At 54.4% G+C, this 22,167-nt stretch overlaps 1 protein-coding gene across 3 annotated transcripts in view; it reads left to right on the forward strand.

Moving 5' to 3' along the window:
* Positions 1-22,004, forward strand: part of KIRREL3 (kirre like nephrin family adhesion molecule 3) — a 359,049-nt gene extending 337,045 nt beyond the window's left edge. For 2 of the 3 annotated variants that reach the window (XM_033081525.1, XM_033081527.1), the window contains 8 exons: positions 760-886; positions 6,162-6,262; positions 6,337-6,535; positions 7,914-7,949; positions 10,660-10,767; positions 14,319-14,428; positions 20,145-20,231; positions 21,133-22,004. In XM_033081525.1, the coding sequence (XP_032937416.1) occupies positions 760-886; positions 6,162-6,262; positions 6,337-6,535; positions 7,914-7,949; positions 10,660-10,767; positions 14,319-14,428; positions 20,145-20,231; positions 21,133-21,576 (1,212 nt within the window). In that variant the 3' untranslated portion in view covers positions 21,577-22,004. The remainder of the gene's footprint in view (positions 1-759; positions 887-6,161; positions 6,263-6,336; positions 6,536-7,913; positions 7,950-10,659; positions 10,768-14,318; positions 14,429-20,144; positions 20,232-21,132) is intronic. The other variant, XM_033081526.1, reaches the window with a different exon arrangement.
* Positions 22,005-22,167: the final 163 nt, after the last annotated feature.

The raw sequence follows: 22,167 nt of genomic DNA on the forward strand, positions 1-22,167 counted from the left end.
GTGAGGGGCAGCAACCAGCAGAGCCAGAGGCTCACCCAGCTGAGGAGGAGGAGAGATGATGGGCTGTGACCTGCAGAGCCCTGGGAAAGAAAGCCAAGGGCAGCTGGAGGAGTTTGCTCCCAGACATGCCTCCAGAAACCACTCTCTGTTTGAAATCTGCCATGATTTTTTCAAATCCAGCAATGCTAAGATTCTGCTGACAGCCTCAGCCAGATCCCTCAGGTTTAATAAAGCTGCTCGTTGCACAGTGAGGCAGGGGAGCAGCAGGGCTGACAGCCAGTCCATAGCAGGGAGGCTGCCCAAAGCCAGCTGAGATTTCCCTGGGTATCTAGACCACATTCAAGATGTCTGCTACCTCTGACACCACTTCTGGGCTTCAGATCCCTGAGTAAGCCCCAGGAGCCTCCCCTGTGCCTGTGGATGTGGAGGTGCAAGTGTGGAGTATGGTTCTCTCTGAGGTTTTTCTGCCTGTGCCACTGCAGCCACCAAAATTTTTCTCTTGTATCTTAAACTTCTTGCAAAACTGGAGTTTGTAAAAATTCAAATAAATAGGAGCAGGATTTCTAATTCCACCCCAAAAAACCTGTGGTGTTTCAACAGCAGTAAGTGATATTTCCATGCAATGCCAGACTTTGGGCTCATCCACTTGGCTTTCCCAAGGATGCTCAAGGAGCTGTGACACAGCTCTTGTAACTCACATCATTTGTTTTGTCTGTAATTTCTCATGGCCCACCTGAAAGCCTCCCTCCTCTCTTTCAGGTCCTGAGCAATGAGAACAAGCTGATCCTGAAGTCAGTCCGCCAGGAAGACGCCGGGAAATACGTGTGCAGGGCCGTGGTGCCGCGGGTGGGCGCGGGGGAGCGGGAGGTGACGCTCACCGTCAACGGTACCTCCTGCTTCCCTTCTGCACCATCCCTCCTGCTTCCCTCCTGCTTCCCTTCTGCATCCATCCCTTCTGCTTCCATCCCTTCTGCTTCCCTTCTGCATCCATCCCCTTCTGCTTCCCTTCTGCATCCATCCCCTCCTGCTTCCCTTCTGCATCCATCCCTCCTGCTTCCCTTCTACCATCCATCCCCTCCTGCTTCCCTTCTGCATCCATCTCCTCCTGCTTCCCTTCTCCCATTGACTCCCTCCTGCTTCCTTTCCACCATTCCCTTCTGCTTCCCTTCTGCCATTGATTCCCTCCTGCTTCCCTTCCACCATTTATTCCCTCCTGCTTCCCTTCCACTATTCATTCCCTCTTGTTTCCCTACCACCACCTCCTTCCTGCCTTGATCCTGTAGCTCTGACACCTGTTCCCAAATTATTCCCTCAAACACTTCCTTTTGGAGCAAATCCCACCTCCAGTTGAGTCAGGGATTCAGGTAATTGGAGTAAAGTGGATTTTGCATTATTTTGCCTGGAAATGCACAAGTTAAAACAAAAAAAAAAATCAACATTTATTCAGCCCTGCACAGTTCCTTATTATCAACAGGGGTTTATTGAGTGGTTGGGAGCTGGCAGCTTTAAATCTTTAATAGATTAATCTTGCAAAACTCTCACAAGGTCGGAGAGTGCTGTTGTCTCTGATGTACACCTGGAGAGCTGGGAATTGAGTCTGGATCCAAGACCAGCAGCCTAATCACTCTCTCCAACCCACGTGAGATTACCTGTGAGGATTCCTGTGAGGATACTTGAGAACATTCCTGCCAGGATTCCTGTCAGCATTTCTGTCAGGATTCCTGTCAGGATACCTCCATGGCTGCTTGGGGCTCACCCAGCAGTGTCAGGATGTGCCCTGGACTCACACCCAGAGCTCTGGAGTTTAATGATGCCCTGGCCAGGACCTCACAGCAGCTGGTAACAAATTTCAGCATAAATACGGCAGGGAAAGAGCCAGGTGGGCTGCAAGTGGTGTAAGCAGAGGAAGAATTTTGCATTGTCTCTCACCTGCATGACAAACTGGCAGGTTTCACTCCCCACCCACTGTCACAAGAGAAGAACATAAGCAGGAGGCAGCTCAGGCAAGCTCTGATTTCAAACACATAATGGAGATGGCAGATGCCCCAGTTCCCTAGAAACATTCAAGGACAGGCTGGACAGGGCTCTGAGCAACCTGATCTTGCTGAAGATGTTCCTGTCCCTGCATGACCCTTAAATGTCACCCACCCAAACTATTCCACATTTCTATAATCCTAGAAAAGAAAGCCAAGGGCAACACAGCAGGGACTGAAAACCAAAACTCCCTCGACTTGGACTCGGCTCCTCGGCGCCTTCAGTCTCCTTCCCCAGCAGCTGCTGGGTTTTAATTACAATTAAATGAGCTCATGGAAAACAAAGCAACAAATTAGCACAAAGAACATGCTCCTCCTCTGACACCTAGGAGGCACAGGGATGTCCTGAGAGCAGAGCAGAGCTCCCCACAGGCTCGGAGCATTTGGAGCGTGCAGCACTGACTGGAAAAGTTGCTCTCCAGCAACTTCTTTTTCTTAATTTTTTTTTTTTTTTTAAATCCCCAGCTTATGCCTGAGGAAACTGATGGGGAGCAAATGAAATCCATGCATGGGGTTCACTGCTCAGCCTCCCAGGAACTGACTGCCTACACGTCCCATCCCATGGGATGTGCTGCCAGGGGCTTGGTGCACCTGAAGGTGACAGCTTTGGGATGTGTCACTGCAGGTGTTGGACCACACCTCTGGGTCAGGATGGTCTTGTGGCCCTCCAAGTGAGGAGAACCCAGCCCCTGAGCAGCATCCCCACATCCAACATGCACCAGGAGCTGGGGCTTGGCAGCCTGTCCTGCAGCGGAGCAGCGTTGCAGTCACGCAGCACGGCACAGTGTGTCAAATCCAGCTAATGAATTCTGCTGGAAGCCTGTTCTCATGGAATTCAAGGGGGAAGTTGAATGCCTCATCTTTTGAAGTGATTTTAAATCCAGAGGGTGATACAATTGTCTTGGTATCACCAGATGTGACAGTCACAGAAAAATCAGGCACTGAGAAGTTGTGTTGTGGGCTGGCTGCACTGCCCCTGATCAGGGCATGTGGGGGGGCTGATCCTTCCCACTGAGTACAGAGATCCCAACTGAGGGATCACCCAGCCCACTCTGAGCCTCTGGTCCCACCAGCCCATCCACTCCCAAAGCTGTCCAAAATCACAGCAGGATGATGTGGAGGTGGGAGTGCATCCTCCTGCCCTTCCCACCCAGCCTCCCCAGACAGGGCTGTGGTTGCAGAGCAGCCCAGTCCCGTGCCAGAGCCAAGGCCACCAGCCTGCAAGGAAGCAGATAGGATTCAGAGTCTGGTGAGTGGGAAGGAGGATTATGCAAAGCATTTGGCAGGACCAGAGCAGCAGAGGCTCGAGGGAAGGGAGGAACTTGGTGCCATCATAAATCAGCAGCAGCTGGATCTACAGCCAAAACCTCTCAATGCTCGTGACTGCACCCAGCCTGGTCACAGCTCCCACCCCACAGGAGCCCCCCAAGGTCACCTTCACAGGCAGATCACCAGCAGTCCCATCTGTCACTGCACCCTCCAGGCTTGGCAGGGGCTGCTGAGCAGGGACCACCACCTCTGCCCACCCTGTTCTGCAAGAGAAGTTTGTTGGAAAGGCTGGACAGCTCCAGGTGACTAATTCAGGATGTCATTCACCTGGGATTCATCCCAACAAAGAAGTGAGGCGTGCCTGAGAGCTGGGAGCAGGGCAGGGACCACCCACCCTGCTCAGTCAGGAGCACATCACGGGTCAGGAAGTGCTCAAGGCCAGGTTGGAACAACCTGGTCTGGTGGGAGGTGTCTCTGCCCGTGGTAGGGGATCTGGAATGAGATAGGTTTTAAAGTCTTTTCCAACCCAAATCATTCTGTGATGTTCCTTTGCAATACCAGGCAGAACCAGCCAGCCCAGGACTTCTGAGGGAAGCAAGGAGTTAAACAAAACTCTCCTGCCAAATCATTTTGAGTGCTTGGGAGAGAGGTTCAGATGGACTCGAGCAGACTGGAGAAGCCAAGGCCATCCTTTCCTTTCATTCCTGAAGGCTCCCACCTCAGACTTCTCTTTTGTGTGAGCCGCCAGGACCGCACAAATAAATTGGCACTGAGGTGCTAAAAATAACCTCCACCAATAGCTCCATCATTTATATCCATAGCAACATTGCTTAGAGCCTTTTCCCTGCCTGTGGGCTGTCTCACACTCAGAGCTGAATGCCAAGCTGGAGATTGGCAGCTTTCATAAGGAGCCAGAGCCTGGTGGAGAATCAAACACCGGCCCTGAATGCGAAGAGGCTGCAACTTCATGCTATTATTTCTGGGCATGTTCATCTCACAAATAGTCTTTAGTCATCCACTATTATCATGATGATAAGCCTTCGACTCTGAACTCCTGAAGCAATAATAAAAGCCAAAGCCATTGGCATTTGTGCCATTTAAAATCCACTCGCCTTGGGGAAAATGATCCTTTTAATGATTATTAAGCCATTTTTCTCCAGCGTCACCCAGTCTTGGAGCACTTCCAGAATTTATAAGTAACACACAACCATCAAAATGGAAAGGAGATGGTTCTTTTTATTACTGTTTAGGCCTGGCCTGCAGATCCCATCACTGCTCTTGCCTCTGCTGGCTTTGGAATCATCAGGTGGGCAGGAGCATCAATGCCCATGGGAGGCTCCTCAGGCAAAGCACAGTGACCTCCACTGAGCCCCTCCAGAGAGCTGGGCTTTCAGCAATGGATAAATGAGAACTCACACCTTGGGATCGTGCCTAGAACAACATCTCGAGCATTTAGAGAGAAAAACACAACAAAATGTCTTTTTTTTCTTTTTTTGCCTTCTTCGATCAAAAAGGGCACAACATTTTCCACTGCAGTACTGCTATGCCCATTACAGCAAAACAAGTCCTGACCTTCACGCCCAGCTCCTGCTATTCCTGATGTTGATGGCGGCTCCCTTCCAGTAGTAATTTCCTGAGCTGCCAGAACCGTGGTCACTGGTCAGTGAATTGTGCTTCAATGAGCTTGTTTTCCATCCATCTCCCCTTGGAACAGTGTAAGGAAGCAGGGACAGGGCTGTGCCTCAGTGGGAAATGTGGGGAGTGTGCAGGTTTGGTGCAGGAAGGCATTACTGGGACAGTTCCAAAAGCCCAAGAGTGAAGGATTTAGCATTTTGGGACATTTTTGTGCATTCTTGAAATTTATAAATGGATGATTTGGATAAGAATCAAACAGGAATACCCAGGCAAATCTTTCTTCCCACCTTATCCCAAATCCCTGTGACTTTTTTGAAGGAACAGGGCAGGGAGGTGGGGAAAATGGGAAAAAATTCAGAAGGCTGTATTACTGATAAACCCAGTGACAAACTCCAAACCATGCACAATAACCCCAAGTGAACACCCAAAGTTCCAGAGCTGGAGCAGGGGAGTTTGACGGCCCCTGCCACCCCTCTCTCCCTGCCCTGCAGCCCAGTTGTTGCTCTTATCTTTTCTGCCAGCAGCAAGCCACTCATGGAAATGCAAATCTACTTTAATTAAGGAGGTTAATAAACATCAATTAGGATCCCAGCTCTTGTGCTGCTCCCCTGGGGTGATCAGGGCTGTTGGAACAGTGCAGATCTCACCAAGCCATGCTCTCCTCTGCCACCCCTTTCTCCCAACCACCAGATGTTCACAAGGGCATTGCCCAGCCCAGGCTGGTTCAGCTGGTGTTTGGCTCAGGGAGAGCCTTTCCTCCCCTTTCTCCTGGGCTCCCTTCATCATCCACATGGCACAGAAGAGCCCAGCTGATGGGTGTCAAGGTTTTCCAGCAAAAACTTCTCCACCCCATCTTCCTTAATGCCCTGGTTGCTTAATGAATCTGGGAGAGCACAGAAGGGCAACAGCAGGTGGGGTGGGATCCTGCTTTGCTTCTGCAGAAAGCAGCCCTTCTCAGAGCCAGGTCACCAAGGAGATGGGAGCAGGATCCTTTCCAACAGGGATGGGGGTACAGACATCAGGAACCCTGGTGCTTTGTGGGGACTTTACAAAAACCCAGCAGAGCCCAAAGCCTCCACTCAATGTTCTCCATCACAGGAGGTGACGGGGCTGTTTCTCCATCCCTGCCCTTCAGAGCTGGACCCCAATATTCATCTGGGGCTGCCCTAACACCCCATCCCCCCCAATCCCATGGGGTGCCAGCAGCCTCTCCTGTCTCCACAGGGCCCCCCATCATCTCCAGCACGCAGACCCAGCACGCCCTGCACGGCCAGAAGGGGCAGATCAAGTGTTTCATCCGCAGCACTCCTCCGCCAGACCGCATCGTGAGTATCACCCTGGGGCACGGCGGGTCTGCAGCACCTCAGGGTGCCCCAGGCTCACCCCTCTCTCTCTACAGGCTTGGTCCTGGAAGGAGAACGTGCTGGAATCTGGGACCTCCGGGCGCTACACGGTGGAGACGGTGAGCACAGACGAGGGGGTGATCTCCACTCTGACCATCAGCAACATCGTCCGGGCTGATTTCCAAACCATCTACAACTGCACCGCCTGGAACAGCTTCGGCTCCGACACCGAGATCATCCGGCTCAAGGAGCAAGGTGGGCACTGCCCCGGAGCTGCTGGGGGCTGCTGGGCAGTGGGAATTAGCACCTGGCTGGGCTGTGAGAGAGGGGAGATGCTGTGAGAGGCAGGAGGTGCCCTTGGGATGCCAAAGAGGAAATTGGGAAGCACGGTGACAAGACTCCAGCTGTGCTAGCTGTAGGATTGCATCTGATCTTGGTAAAGGGGCAGGAGCAGGGACAAGCCCTGTGAAGTCTCTGCTTGATGAGGTATTCCTGATTTTACCTGTCCTGCTAAAGCAGGGCAAGGGCTGATCCTGCACCCCTTACTCACAGTCCCAGGTGATGTCACTGCCCCAGGCTGGAGGATCATTTATAGCTTTGGAGAAGCAGGAGTGGCTGCTCCCAGCAGACCCCTCTGCTCCACGGTGATGGCAGTGAGCAGGAGGAAGGTGTTTGGACTGGTGGCCACAGGGCTGGGCTCACCCACCCAGCAATTCCCAGGGGATGGGCAGGGAAGTTCCACTCTCGGGGCTCTCCACAGCAGCGGAGGGAGATGGCTCGTGTGAGGAATGCTTAGCTCCTGGAGGAACTCCAGTTCTCCTCTATTTTATTAAATGCCAGGGCAGGCAGGTGGATTGTTCTCATTAAGCCGTGATTTATAGGCAAGGCTGGCGTCCAGATTAAATCAGAGCTAAATGAACCCCTTAAAATTAGCCTTGGGCTTCTTCCAATGCAAACAGAGCCAGTGGTTTTTCCAGGTCGTCTGCCAGTCAGCGGGAGCACTCGGCGGCGAGCCTGGGTCCCAGCGGAGGGTGGCCAGGCAGCTGAGCTCACATCCAGGGCCCCTGCCAGGCCAGGACAGGGGACAGCCCTGCCCAGGCCATGGGGACACCACAGGGAGACAGAGGGGACAGCCCTGCCCAGGCCAGGGGGACAGAGGGGACACCCCTGCCCAGGCCAGGGTGGCAGAAGGGACAGCCCTGCCCCGGCCAGGGGGACACTGCAGGGTAGCACAGGGAACAGCCTTGTCTGAGCCAGGGTGGCAGAAGGGACAGCCCTGCGCGGGTCAGGGGGACAGAGGGGACAGCCCTACCCAGGCCAGGGGGACAGAGGGGACAGCCCTGACCAGGCCAGGGTAGCACAAAGGACAGCCCTGCCCAGGCCAGGGGGACAAAGGGGACAGCCCTGCCCAGGCCAGGGTGGCACAGAGGGGACAGCCCTGCCCAGGCCAGGGTGGCAGAAGGGACAGCCTTGTCTGGGACAGAGGGACAGAGGGGACAGCCCTGCCCAGGCCAGGGGACAGGGGCCATCCCCTTCACGGGGAGCAGGACGAGCACAGGGCTGAGGCTCAGGAAGGCTGCGGTGGGCGCGTGGGCTGTGCAAGGCTGTGGACACTTGCTTTATTTTCAAACAGGTACGGAAATGAAATCAGGAGCTGGTATTCAAGCAGGTATGGAAATCATGAGCTGACGGTGAATGTGAATTGTCCCCAGCCATTACCACACCTGAGGGCCCTGGAGGACTCCTCCTGGCCCAGCAGTTTTCCATAGGGCAGGCAGGGCAGGAAGGGGCATAGGGAAAAGCTGCAGGGCAGTGACTGGGGCAGGACTGGGAAGCAGGAGTGTTCCAGTCCCCCCTGTGCCACTGACCCACTCTGGAAACCAGCACTTTCTGTGCCCCAGCTCCCCAGTCACTGGGAGGGGGATGCTGTTACTCAGCCATGTTTAAAATGTTGTGGAAGTCCCATTTTGGGACAAAAACAGAGGGAGAAGTACATGTTCTCAGGGTCATTTGCAGACATTGGATTGGTTCAGCATTGTGGGACAGTGCTGGCCAGCATCAATTGGCACCAGAGCAGGTTTGGATGGATTTTGGGGCAGATGCTGTGGGATGTGCTGCCCTTGTGGTTCCTTGTGCCCCAGAGCAGGATTCCTGGGGAGCCAGCAGTCTGCCCCTCCTCAGCTTACCCATCCCTACTGGACAGCTTGCCATCCCCACCATCTGCCACTGCCCCTTTGCAGTTACCTTCATCCCAGCCCAGGAGAGCCCTGGACATTTTCCCCACCCCATTCCCTGCATGGTTCTTCATCATCTCCATCACCATCACCACCTGCTTCTCTCTGAGCTCTGCCCTGCAGATCCCATTCCCCAAAGCTAGAGCCAGCCAGCTCCCAGGGCCTCCAGGCTCCTGTCTCTCCAGCCCCTTGCTCCATATTCCCTTGGGAAGACCAAAAAAAATCCCATGAGGAGCTACCACTGTTGGCAGGAGCACTGCCTCAGAAAATCCTGGTTTCTTCGTGCCATGGCTCAGCTGCTGGGTTGGAGGATGCTGATTTTAGGGTGAGCTCCTTGAGACAGCTGGACCCAGCTGCAGCACCTGTTCCCTGAGCTCCCGTCGAGGCAGCAGAGGATGAGGGGATTTGCCTTTTCACCACCTGGGCACTCTCAGAGGTTTGGTGATGATTCATTCAGTGCCACTTGAGTCACGTCACCAGTGGCCCAGCTTGAGTGACATGTGACACATCAAGGGCCCATGAGTAAGCCACAATGTGAGAAACATCAGTACTTTTTTGATCAAGTGTGAGCAGAGCCCAAACTCAATCAGCACCACATGTTTATCACCTACAGTTCCCAAACGGGGGCTCAGAGCCCAGGAGCTCCACAGCCATGGCTTAAGGGTTCCATGAAGTGGCTTTAGAGCTCCCCTGTCCCACCTGGGATAGGGTAAACAAGGAAGACACCTTTTACTGACTACACAGTGGATGCTGGAGGAATGACAGATGCCCCCAGTCCCAGCAGGAGGGGTGTGTTCCCCTTGGGAAGGATGAAAGGCACAGGTGGGATCTGTGGTCTCAGCTCCAGGATGAAATCATGCCCAACCCCAGCTCCACTCCAGTGGGCAATGGGAAATGGTTCCTGTATCACCCAGCCAAGGGATAATCCCTGGGCTTTGCTTCTCAGCTGGCTCCAGCAGTATTCATGTCCCCCATCTGCACAGACCTCTGAGGAGAGCCAATCCTCTCCACACATTTTTCCATAAATTCATCCCATCCATTTCCAAGGTGAGCCCTCCAAGGAGAAAATACCTTCCAAGGAGGTGTCCAGGCAAGTTGTGAGGACACACTCACCCACCTTATCCGATCATCCCAGACAGGGTTATCCCTCTTTTGGTTCACAAGGTGTACAGAGTGTTTAGAAAGAGAAGAAATGGGGACCTAGAGATACCTGCAGCATTAGGGGAGAGGATCTTCAGGATGCAGCTTTATCATCCCAGCCAAGGAAGGCAATTTGTGGTACCCACAGCTGTATCCTACAGCTGTATCCCACAGCTGTATCCTACAGTGTGAGTGCTGCCCATCACTGCCCCTCCTTAATCCAACCCAACACTCATTGTAAAGTCAGAGCTGTGCCTGGAGGAACTGGAGACAGAGCAGGGAGATAACAAGGCTTTGGGGCTGCAAACCTGACCCTCTCACCATAAAAATGATTTTCCATTCTGCCTTCCCCACACCTCACAAGGTGCTGCCAGGGCCTGCATAGATAAATCAGCTTTGCTGGCTGAGCCACAGCCCAAAATCCCCACCAGGAACTTAGTGACAGAGTTCTTGTAGGTACAAGGACATGAGGATGCATTCCCTGCTCTGCCTTCCACACATCCCAGCCTGAAGTGCTCCTCCTGTCCCAGTCTTTGCAGGACCCTCAGGAATTTGGGAAGGATGACAGTTGATAAGCCATGGGAGAAGGCAGGAAACTGGGATATAAAATAGACAGGGGCTGTGAATGATGACTTGGGTTAAGTCATCCATCAGCCTGCTCGGATGCCATTTCTCTTTCTTAATAATATTAACACATGGTCTTAATTTGCACTTCATCCTTCAGAGCAGCTCATTCATTAACCCACAGGGCACTAACAAGAGCAGTTGCTAATCTGCTCCTCTGGCTCTCCCCTCCTCTCCTCCCAGGGTAAACTGAGGCACAGAACGAGCAGGGTTGTACAAAGCGCAGTGTCCCGTGCCAATGGGGGAGCAGGGAAGGACGCCCCAAAACCCTCCCGGGCTCATCACTGAGCCTCTTGCCAGTAGCCAGGGGTGGGTCCCTGGGGGAAAAGCCCCCTCTGGGACCTTCATCCCACTTCATGCTCCCTCTCCTTGCTCTTGCAGAGTCGGTGCCGATGGCGGTGATCATCGGGGTGGCCGTGGGGGCCGGCGTGGCGTTCCTGGTGCTGATGGCCACCATCGTCGCCTTCTGCTGTGCCCGCTCCCAGAGGAGTAAGTGTCACCCCCCAGCACCCTGCATCCCTTTGGGAGGGCTGGGGGAGAGCTCTGGGGAGAGGGTGAATCAGGGAGAAATCAGGGCCTGGATTTACTGACACGATTTGCTGAATTTGCCTCTCGTGTTGGTCTGCCAAGTGTTTGCTGCGAACAGCAGCCCTGTGGGAAAAGGGAAGGGTTAATGGAAAACATGCCAGGGTGATGCTGATCCCTGTTAGCAGCACAGGCAGCTCAGGAGGTGTGCAGGGCACCTCTTAATCTCTCCCTTGGAGAAATCCCGGGGTCCAAGAGGGAGAAGCATCCTCACTGTGCCACATCAGCGCTTAAAAACCCTTCACAGTTCTGCTTCTGTTTTAATTCAAATTTTCCTGACGTGCATATTCCTGGCAGGAATGAGAGCCAGCAGAGGGGTTTTTCATGGGACTCATGCATTTTGGAGTCTGGCTGCAGTGGGAATTCAAGTTAAAATGGCATTAGAGACGCAGGTAGAAGAGGAGGAGGGGGAAGAAGTGTGGCATTGTCTGGCCTCATTAAAAAGACACCAAGAAATTAACGGAGGATTGTTGGCTCCATGAAAAGGCACCAAACCAGGAGGGAGAAGAGTGTGATTGTCTGGAGCATTCCAAGCCTCTGGGGAGAGGAGGAGATCCTTGGCGCTGCTCCCGGCTCGCGAGACGCGTGGTGCGGATTCTGGGATGCCAAACTCTCCACGTGTGTGCCAGAAAACCCAGTTGTTGTGCTTTTATTTTTCCCCCCCTTGATGGTTTACAAAGCCATCAAAGACACCAGGCTGCTCCTGGATTCAGTAAGGACACATGGCCCCCCACTGCAGAGATGTGTTTAATTTTCAGCGTGATAATGATGCCTCTCCCTGTTTTATCCTCTTTTTTTTTGAACTCTCACAGCCTCCATTAGCAAGAATTAATAAATTAACTAGGGGAAGTCACTTCTCTTGCTTTTTGGGGAGGATTGCTGATGAATAGGATCCAAGACCAGGCCAGTTTGATGTCGTGGGGGTCATTTGGCAGCAAGGGAGCAGCAAGCACCTGAAGGAAGCAGGGCAAGGCACGTTCCCATGTTCCCATGTTCCCATGTTCCCATGTCCATGGGCTGTTTTCTCCCCGTGCTGCATCCTTCAGAGAAACAGAGAGTGTGTGTTCATTAGTTCCCTCTCGTTTGATGGGACCAGATGGTGCAGGGCTCTTTACAGGACACAAAATTTCACAGGAATGCCATGACAACAGATCCCAGACATGATGAAAACACCAGGATGGAGACCCTCACCAGCTGCAGGCATGCAGAGATGGGCTGCTCTTCAAGGGGAAAGCCAGGAGGGGACAAGGTCCCCTTTGATCCCAGCCAAATACCTTGAGCTATTTATCCCATTAGTAAATCAGGAAGAAGAGGTATTTTCCTCACCTGGGGAGGGAAGATAGGCTCTGGAAAGAGGGCATTGGGGACATGGTGGCAGGGTTTGAAATCCCTTTTCTCCATTGTGTTTCCTATCCCATTTAGAAAAGGTTTTTAGGTCTCTGATACACCAAAGACTGCTGGGTCTGGGCATTTCCCTGCTCTGCTGCTCCCCTGGCAGTGGGATTCCCTGGGGAGAGGTCAGCAGCATGCCCAGGCCAGGCAAGGGTCCCTGGGCTCCCTCAAGGCTTCTTTGCCACTTCACTTTGGGATCAGAATAAGTAAGAGAGCACCCAAGAGATCAGCAAAGATTCCTGTCCTGGTCTCCTTTTGGGAAGGGAAGAGGCAGACCCAGCTGGGGGCAGCAGCAAATCCAGAGTGCAGGTGGGATTCCCCAGCCTGAGATCCATGCATGAGGCCACTCAGTTCCCCTTTAGCTGGCTCCAAAAGCCGCTGGAAGCTGCCAAAACAGAGCCTGTCCTTGGGTTTGGGGGGAACTGGGAGCATCAGCAGCTGAACCAGACCCCAGTGACACTCAGGGGGCAGAACCCTGCAGGGAAGGACTTGGATGTGCCAGGTGGATGGGCTTTTACCCCAGTTTTGAGGTGCTGATGCCAGCTGAATGCTGTGGCCACTGTCTCAGGTGGCAGGAGGGCAGGAACACCAGGCTGGAAGGTGAGGACAGAAATTTCATCGCTGTTAGTGGTGTGTGATGTGCAGCGTTATTACAGAGATCAGCTCAGGAATGATGGGATTGACAGAGCACTTGGATATCAGGAGGACTCATTTCCTGCCAGGATGACTGTGGATTCCTCTCCCAAGGAATGCTGGAGCATTCTGCCATCATTTACAACAACCTGGTGCAGGCTGTGGGAACAGCTGTGTCGAGGGGATGCAGTGACCCAGCAGAAACTCTGGAGAAGGAATCTCCTGACCCAGCCACTGACCACAACTAACAGCAATGGGAAAGGCAATTCCTGACCATGTTTTGGGAAAATGCAGCAAAAAATAAGGACCAGGTGCAGACACGCCGAGCCTGGAGGCTCTGGAAAATAAAAAAAAAAATTTATTTCACATCTGTTGTTATATCTTCAGTGACTTAACGGCCCAGAGTTATTTAAGGGGGAACACTCCTGGGAGAGGAGCTGCAAGACACTGATTAGCTTCTCCTTGTGATTAAAGACAGAGGCTCCAGCACCAGGAACGTGCTCCCAGCAGGACAACATTAAAAAAATAAGCTGTAGTAACTTCCAGTGAAAGGCTTTGCCTTGTGCCCTGAGGCTTGGGGGTGGAGGACAGGGGATGCCAGGAGAGATGAATTCAAGGACAGAGCTTTGGGCTGGTGTTGCTTACATTGCTCAGTTTGGTTTAGAGATAAAACTCCCGGGGGGTGCAGCCTTTCCTGGACTGATCCCCGCAATCCTGGCTTGGCAGGATCCACCAGCTGGAGGTAGATCTGACAAAGCAGCGGTTCAAGGCAGCTTTTGGGTCTGGGAGGGCTGGCACAGCCATCCTGGGAGGTGAGAGCCAGATTTGTGGCCGGCTTCAAAGCTGCTGAGGTCTCTCTGCTCAGATTTGCCTCCATCTCTGCTTTTCATCTCGGCTTTGCGCCGCCGCTCTGCTCCTGCTGCTCCACGTTGTGGTTTAATTCTGCTAAAATCACTTGTTCAAAGCACGCCTGACACCTTCAGGGAAGGCAGGGAGTCTCTCCAGGAATGTTTCTCTCTTCTCTCATTGTCGTTTCCAGGCTGCTTGGAGATGATAAAACCGTCTGTTCTCATTGCTTGGCCTTTTCCATGCGCTGTCTGCACCCCAGACTGGGGGAGGCTTTTCTCAGAGATTCCCAGTGCCTGGGCAGAGCTGGTCCATCCTTCAAGAGCAATATTTCCAGCTGATCAGTGGGCTGGACAATGATTCCAGTCCCTGGTAACAGCACCGTGAGTGTGGCAGAGGCAACACGGGAGCTCCAAAAGCAATTCCCGTAGGATCCGAGCTGTCCATTCCTCATACCAACGCAAATATTGCTCCTCCAGCTCTTCCAGTGGGCTTGCTGAGCCGGGCTTATTTTTTCTGGAATCCTCAGTCAGGTCCTGCAGAAGCCTGGGACTGACCCCCTTGTCCATGTGCTCTCTCCCCAGACCTCAAGGGGGTGGTTTCTGCCAAGAACGACATCCGCGTGGAGATCGTGCACAAGGAGCCGGCCTCGGGCAGGGAGGCGGAGGAGCACCCGACCATCAAACAGCTGATGGTGAGCGATTCCTTCCCCTCCCCAAGCGACCCCTCCGGGCTAAAAGTGATGGTAACAAACCCGGATATTTGTCGTTCAGCCCCGTAATAACCACTCAAGGCAAAGATGCTTTTCCAAAAATCCTGTTCTGGAAACCCACACTCTCTTGCCATAAAAACTCCTCGAGTGAAACTTGGCTAATGAGCAGGGAGAGCAGGAAGGGGTTTATTGCCACCTCACACCTGGAGGGCAGGGAGAAACGGAGCGGGTGGACACGAGGTGATAAGAAGCTCACTGATAGGGGAGGTGTCACCTTCCCGAGGCCACTGCCTTCACCCTCGGGGACCGACAGACACGGGCAGGGCAAGGGTGGGTGTGAGATCCCAGGAACCCCGGCTTGGTGCTGGTGCATCCTCACCACCAGCCCCTCTGTGTGCTGTGGTCACTGTTCCCTGTGTCTCAGCCCCAGTTTTCACTTGTTGGTGAAAAACAGAACCTGAAAAATGGCAAAGAAACCTGAAAAAAAAATAAAGATTTGGAAAGGGAGAAGGGATTGAAGAAGCCAGTGGCTGCTTTCTAGGCTGCTGGGTGGTTTTTTCCTCCTCTAACTCTCAATTTTGTGGGTAGCACTTGTATGTCCCGCCTGCAAAAGCTGTTCCATGAATGCCTGGTGGGAAGGCAAGGCTGATCATCGTAGGGTGGGTGGAACTGCTTGCTGAAATTGTCAGGATTGCTGACAGAGTATTTAGACAGCCAGGGAGCCTCTGAACAATGAGGCAGGAGGAGGTGGAGATCTGGCGACTTATCCCAGCCCCACTGAGGTCCCTGTGCAAGACACTTTTCCCTGGGAAATCTGCAAGCCTACGGTGGGATTTGCACGGCTGGAAGGACAGAGGAGGCTGGGCTGGGTTTGGAGCAATCTGCTGGGATGAAGGGGAATGAGAAGCTTTCTCTCCATGGAACCCTGTACATCATCTGTGTGATCAGCAGTGCCAGGCCCAGATCTGGCTCCCACAGGGCCATCTGGGATCGTCCCAAATCCCACTGCAGACTGTAACCATCAGGCTGGATGCACACACAAAGCCTCAGCAGAGAGAACATTTAGCACTGTGAGTAAGGAAGAGGATGGTGGTGGGAGGTCAGGAGCTGGATCTTGGAAGACAGCTTGGGGACTTTCTTAGGTTATTTGCAGGAGCCAGGGGGTGATTTCACATCAGCCTGTGCCTTGATGAGTCTGGGAGTGGAGCTGTGCTGGGCACGTTGTGATGAGGATTCTGGCAGGGTGGAAATGGTGCAGGAAAAAATGACATTTGTTTGAGAGCTGGAAAAAAATGCTTTACAGGGAGAGGTCGTGGAGCTCCTGGGTTTATTAGCCAGAGTGGTGAGAGGTGGTTTGGTCACAGCACAATGGAACTGTTTAAGTGTGAACAGGGAAGGCAAAGCTGAGCGTTTTCAGATGTGACACAACAGAGACTCACAGCCTGGCTGGACTGGAGGAGGGCAAATCTTCCCCTTTCCTGGCCAAATCCAGGCATTTTCCTAAAAATACAGCAGTTGGAAAAGACATCATTGGATCAGCACTGTTCAGGAGCTGGAAGAGATGGTCCATGATCTCTGACCCTGATGCTGGCAGGGTTTGGTACAGCTGGGACATCCTACCTGCAGGGAGAGGGCATCAAAGTCCCCTCCCCTGCCTGGATCAGAGCCTCCCCACCCTCATCTGCCCTCGGCAAGCACGTTCCCAGGAAATACTCCCCAATTCCTTCTCTTCTCAGAGTCTGCAGGGATCCCCTCTGTCCTTCATGCACATCTTTGGTGTGGGCATCCTCCTCTGGCCATCAGACACCCAGCCTTGGATGCCACACAGGTTCCTGATAAAATGTTCCAACTTTGTCAATGAAATGAAGGATCAAGTTAAAAACTTCCTCTTGCTGATGAGGAGCAATGAGACCACTCTAGCAGGGGGAGGAGGGCAGTGCCCAGCACCTCTCTACCCTCACCCAGGATTTTCCAGCTCTCCCTCCTCCCAGCATTATTCCCTCTGCTTTCCCATTTGCCTTCTCCGAGCGTCCTGTGACATCTCCATCCCTTGAGATGATCTCCTCGCCCTCACCAGTGTCATCACACCTCGCATTTTAACAGCACCTGTGGCTGTCATTGCCGTGCCCGGGGCTCGGGATCATTGATGTGCATGTTAACGAGGAGCAGCCACGCTGGCAAACAGCTCCTTGCTAGTCTCCATCCTAATTCCATCCTGCACAGCCCTGCTCCTGCTGAATCTCAGGACCCCCAGCACCGTGGATGAGCCTTTGCTGCTCGGTTTCCCTCTCTGACCGCAGGGTGCCAGCGGGACCCTCCATCCCCCCAAACGCTGTTTTGTCATTCTCCAGCCATCTGTGACCTCCGCAGCTCACCGTGCTTTTCACAAGTAATTATTCATGCATCTATAAATTCATTAACACCTTAGGATACGCGTCACGCTGGCTGATTTGCATATGTTCACATTGCCTCAGCGGCGTTCCCATCCCCTGCTCCGAGAGCTGCTCTGCCAGCAGTGCCTACGGGCAAGGAAAAGGCTGCCAGCTCTAATGGCTGGAGGCAAAAGAGCCCGGTAAAGGATCTGATCTGGGGAAAATGAACCACAACAGCCCTGAAATGAACCACAATCTCCCTCCTGCGGGATGCATTGCACGGGCACGGCAGCTCCTTGAGCCCGGGCTGTGAGGAGGGAGATGCAGAACAGCAGCTCCGGCGTGGCACAGCCTCCTCCCTTACCAGGGTTTATTCCTGGCTGATCGGGCCCCGAGACTCCCCATCTGTGAAATGGGGCTGATAATCCCAAAGGAGCTATCCCCACTGCCGTGAGCAGTCAGGGACGATCCCGAAGTGACAGGCAGGCAGCAGCATCCCAAAGACCTCCAGCTCTGGATCATCCCTTCCATCAGAGGGGATCCAGTGTGAGCAGGCAGATCCAGGCATCACCTTTGGTTCATATTTGGAGTGGAACAGTCAAAATAATCAATCCAGTGATAGGTGTCTCTTTTCCTATCTCCTTAAACCCATCCCTCTGCTCCAGGGGCTGTTCCTAGTTTGTTCCCAGCCTTCAGTGCTCAGCACCAGACACCTTTTCCAGACAGGTGCTCAGCTCAGATCCCTGGGGAAGATGGAAAAATCAAAGAAGCAGAATTTCCATTCTGCGCGAGGCCCATTCCTACCTGCAGTGGGCACAGCATCCCTTTCTCTGCCTTCGCCCTGTGCCCGCGGGCTGGGACATGTTCCACGTGCCCGGTGGCCACTGCCACTGAGGAGGAAGCCCAGGGAACATCCCTCCCTCCCAACCGATCCCTTCCAGCGACACCAGCCTATCCAAAAGCAGATTTTGGGGGGAGCTGGGACAAGGTGCTGCAGCTTCTCCTGTGGTGGGCAGCCTCCCCCACCCCAGAGGGAGCTCGCATCACCGAGGTCGGAGCCGGTGGCTGAAGGTGATAAAGCTGAGAATTCCCACAGGGGTTCTCTATTCATGGGCTCGTTCCCTCCCTGGGAGCAGAGGAAGTCGCAGTTCCAGAATCATCGCTCACCCCGGTAACGTGTGGCTCGCACAAGTGCTGCCGGGTGGCATCCAATTACCCAACCAGGAAATCTGTAATTAAACCTGGAGCGAGGCGGGGGGCACTTCGAGCCCTGGAGGATACTCAGAGACCTGAAGCAGCATTTAAAAAAGCATATTGTGCCCACTAATGAAAGCCAAAAATTTAATATCCTGTCGGATTCTCCATTTCAGAGGCTTCATTTGGTGGCGTGAAACGCGGGAGAGCTCCGCATTTCCCCAGGGGTGGGGGGCACGGCACTGCCTGGTGCTCCATGCGGTGTTTGCCCCGCAGGGATGCGATGGGAGCCGGCACAGCGAGGCTGAGGGGATGCTTCACAGCCGGAGGGATCCCTGCCTTTTACAGCGGGGGTCAGGGATGCGGTTTGTGACATCCCTGAGGCACGCGGATCCGCGAGGTTTGGGGACGGGCAGGACTTTGTACCCCACCGCGATGTCCCATTGTTCTGGGGATGGGCAAGGCTGCCGGCGCCTGGCAGTGCCGAGCTGGATGGAGTCCTGGCAGGACGGAATGGTGGCCACGTGTATCCTCAGCCTTTTGCAGCCCGAGCCCGCAGAATATTGGTGCTATCACCTGGCTGGAGAAAGGCGTGGCTCTGGAAAAAAGGAATGACACGAGAATCCCATGCCAAGGGGTCTCTTTCTCCGTGCGCTTCCCTCAGCCCCTTCATAATACTGGTGATGGAATGAACTTGAGTTAACTTCGTCCCTTGGGTGTTTACTCTGATGACAAAGCAGAAATCACACCAATGAGAATCCCACCGCCCACTAATTAATGGTGTAAAACTGTAATAATAAAGTTTATGTTAGTGAGCGGCTGTAATGGGGGAATTGGAGTTCAGTGATGTGGTGGCGCTTTGTGGACCTCATGTGGGACCTGCAGTCCCCAAATCCACGGGGTGCAGCCGAATTCAGAACGTGCTGCCAGCCCCGGGGAGAGGCAGGGTCCCCACGGGGCTCAGGGAGCATCCCAGCGCTTCAAGAGGCAACATAAAATGGCTAAAACACCCCATCAAACCCGACATTAATTCCAGGGAGGTTTGGTCACTGTTCCCTTGGTTCCCACCTCCCTTCTCCATCTCTGGGTCTGGCCCTGCCCGCTTGGGTCACCCACTCCAACACACACACAAAAAAAGCCAAATCCAAGGAGGAGAAGTGTTTTTTTCTTTTCATTCCGAGCTGGGACCTTTCAATAGGGTTAAGACCTCCAGTCTGCCTTTGCAGAGATGCTTTAGAGGATCGAGGGGATCGCCGGGGCTGGCAGAGCAAAAAAAACCATCTACATCCCATTTTAGCTGCACTCGTTTAATCCTCGGCGACACTTGTATTTATCCCGGCAAATCAATGGTTGATACAGGCTTTCTTTTTCCTAGGAAAACTCAGGTACTTTAATTTATTGCCTTTAACAGCCACATCAAAGGCTTTCGAGAGATGAACAGCAAGCGCCGCGGGGTGAATTTCCACAGCCACTTACCATCTTAAAGAGGAGAGAATTTGGGCAATAAAAGGGGATTTTGGGGCTGATGTGGGGCTGTGATCCCAGAGAAGCTGGGCTGGAGGCGTCGGGTGAATACGGGAGAAGCTAAAAAAGGCAACTGAGAAATTGGTTGATAATTATCCTGCTTCCTGCACAGCCCCGCGTGCTGAAGGAAGGGTAATTAAAGCCGTTGTGTAATTAATGTGCACCTTGCTCCTCCTCTCCGCCTCCCCCCAATCACAGCCAGCCTTCAAAGGAAAACTAATGAGGCGGCTAAGTTCAGCTGAGGAGGAAAGGATGAAAAGATTAAAAAAAAGAAAAAGAAAAAGAAAAAGCGATTTTGGGGATGTCGCTTTGGGCAGGCAGTTGCAGCCCCAGCCCTCACCACGGTAAATAATTCGTTTTCTGCATCAGTCCGGCTTTTTCTGTCCTAAACTGGGAAAAACAATCTGTAACCCAGAGAATGTGTGGCTTTGGGTCCCAGCCTGGCTCCACCGCCCTCGGACACCGCTGGGGCACCCCTGGGCAAGTCCTTGAATCCGGCTGGAGGCAACTTCCCGGTGTCCTGGGGCTGCTGATGGATGTGGGGGTGATGGGGAACCCGGGGCCAGGCGGTGCCCGGGGTGCTGACCCCTGCCTGCATCCTTTCCTAGATGGACCGGGGGGAGTTCCAGCAGGATTCAGTGCTGAAGCAGCTCGAGGTGCTCAAGGAGGAGGAGAAGGAGTTTCAAAACCTGAAGGTGAGATGGATCCTGTCCCAGTCCCCAGTGAAGAGGTGGGGTCAGAGCCTCCCCAGTCACTCCTGGCACAGGGGCTGCACCCCGGGGAACCCCTCCCTGTGCCCATCACCGGGCAGAACCGGCTCATGCCTCACCCAGCCCTGCTGCTGCCAGGCTGGCTGTCCTTGGACCGTGTCCCCAGTGGTGACCTGTCCCTGTGCAGGGAGAGTGGCTCTGGCATGATGGCACTGTCCCTGCAGCTTTTAGGGGTAGCACGAGGTGTGGTGCCAGGACAGTGGCATGTAAGGGGCACTTGTGTCCCAGCCTGGAGGGGGCTGGACAGATTGGATCCACTGGTGGGACAGGAGGACATTGCTGGATGGTTTGGGTGGTTGAAGTGTCCTCTGAAGGGGGGTTCTGGAAATGGGGAAGGGTCTGGAGAGTTCATAGGACTGGTGACTGGTGACTTGGCTTGTGCAGCCTGGAGGAGACCAAGGGGAGACTCATCAGGGTCTGGAGCTTCTTCCTGAGGGAGAGCTCTGCTCTCTGAGACCAGCAACAGGACCTGAGAGAATGGCTGGAGCTGGGCCAGGCCAGGCTCAGGCTGGAGATCAAAGGATCTGCTTCCCCCAGAGGGTGCTGGGCACTGCCCAGGCTCCCCAGGGAATGGGCACAGCCTGAGGCTGCCAGAGCTCCAGGAGTGTTTGTACACCGCTCCAGGGATGCTCACGGTGGGATTTGGGGGTGTCTGTGCAGGGCCAGGAGTGGGACTGGGTGATCCTTGTGGGTCTCTTCCAGCTCAGGGTATTCGATGATTCTGATAAGTCTTGCATGTCCCAGGTGGAAGGGCAGGGTGGGCACCCCAAACGTCACAGTACCCAGGGAGGCACCACCAACCTGCCCCTCTTCTCCCACTCCCCAGGACCCCACCAACGGCTACTACAGCGTGAACACCTTCAAGGAGCACCACTCCACCCCCACCATCTCCCTGTCGGGCTGCCCGGCTGACCTGCGCCCGGCGGGCAAGCAGCGTGTGCCCACGGGCATGTCCTTCACCAACATCTACAGCACCCTGAGCGGCCAGAGCCGCCTCTACGACTACAGCCAGCGCTTCGTGCTGGGCATGGGCAGCAGCTCCATCGAGCTGTGCGAGCGCGAGTTCCAGCGCGGCTCCATGAGTGACAGCAGCTCCTTCCTCGACACCCAGTGCGACAGCAGCATCAGCAGCAGCGGCAAGCAGGACGGCTACGTGCAGTTCGACAAGGCCAGCAAGGCCTCCGCATCCTCCTCCCACCACTCCCAGTCGTCTTCCCAAAACTCAGACCCCAGCCGGCCCCTGCAGAGGCGGATGCAGACGCACGTTTGAGCCCCTCCGGGGATGCTCGGGACCCTCCGCGTGGGCGCCGTGGCTCCACGCTCGGACAGTCGGCGGGGGAAGAGGCCGGATCCAGCCCCCCCAGAGCGGGGCTGCGGGGCAGGGGACCGGCCGAGCATCCCCCGTCCCCGGTACATGCTAAGCACAACCCCGCCGAGGACGCGCTGAGCCCCGGGGAGCCGTCCCCTCGCCCCCACAGCCGCTCGCCTCCGCTTCCCGCTGCCCTCTCCCACCCGGCTCCTCTCCTTCCCTCGTGCTGTTCGGTGTCCATACGTATAGAGTCCGTGTTGGGGGGTCGGGGGGGTCCCGCCCTGTGGGACAGGATGGGGGGACAGCGGTGGGACGGGGACCCCCCGGGAAGGGCCTCTCCACGCTGTATCGCGGCACCGCCGTCAATACAAGAGGTGTTTCTCGTGGCACGCCTGGCTGATGGCCACCCGCGGGAACATCGGCTTCCCTGGCGCTCTGCCCTGGAGCCTGGTGTGCCATGGCTTCCTGGGGCATGAAATGGCCCATGGTGGTGGAGGGAAACTGAGGCCCCACAACCCCAGCGTGGGAGCCAGGAGATGGGGCGTTACAACA

This window comes from Catharus ustulatus, chromosome 28 (genome assembly GCF_009819885.2).
Source record: "Catharus ustulatus isolate bCatUst1 chromosome 28, bCatUst1.pri.v2, whole genome shotgun sequence".
NCBI lineage: Eukaryota > Metazoa > Chordata > Aves > Passeriformes > Turdidae > Catharus > Catharus ustulatus.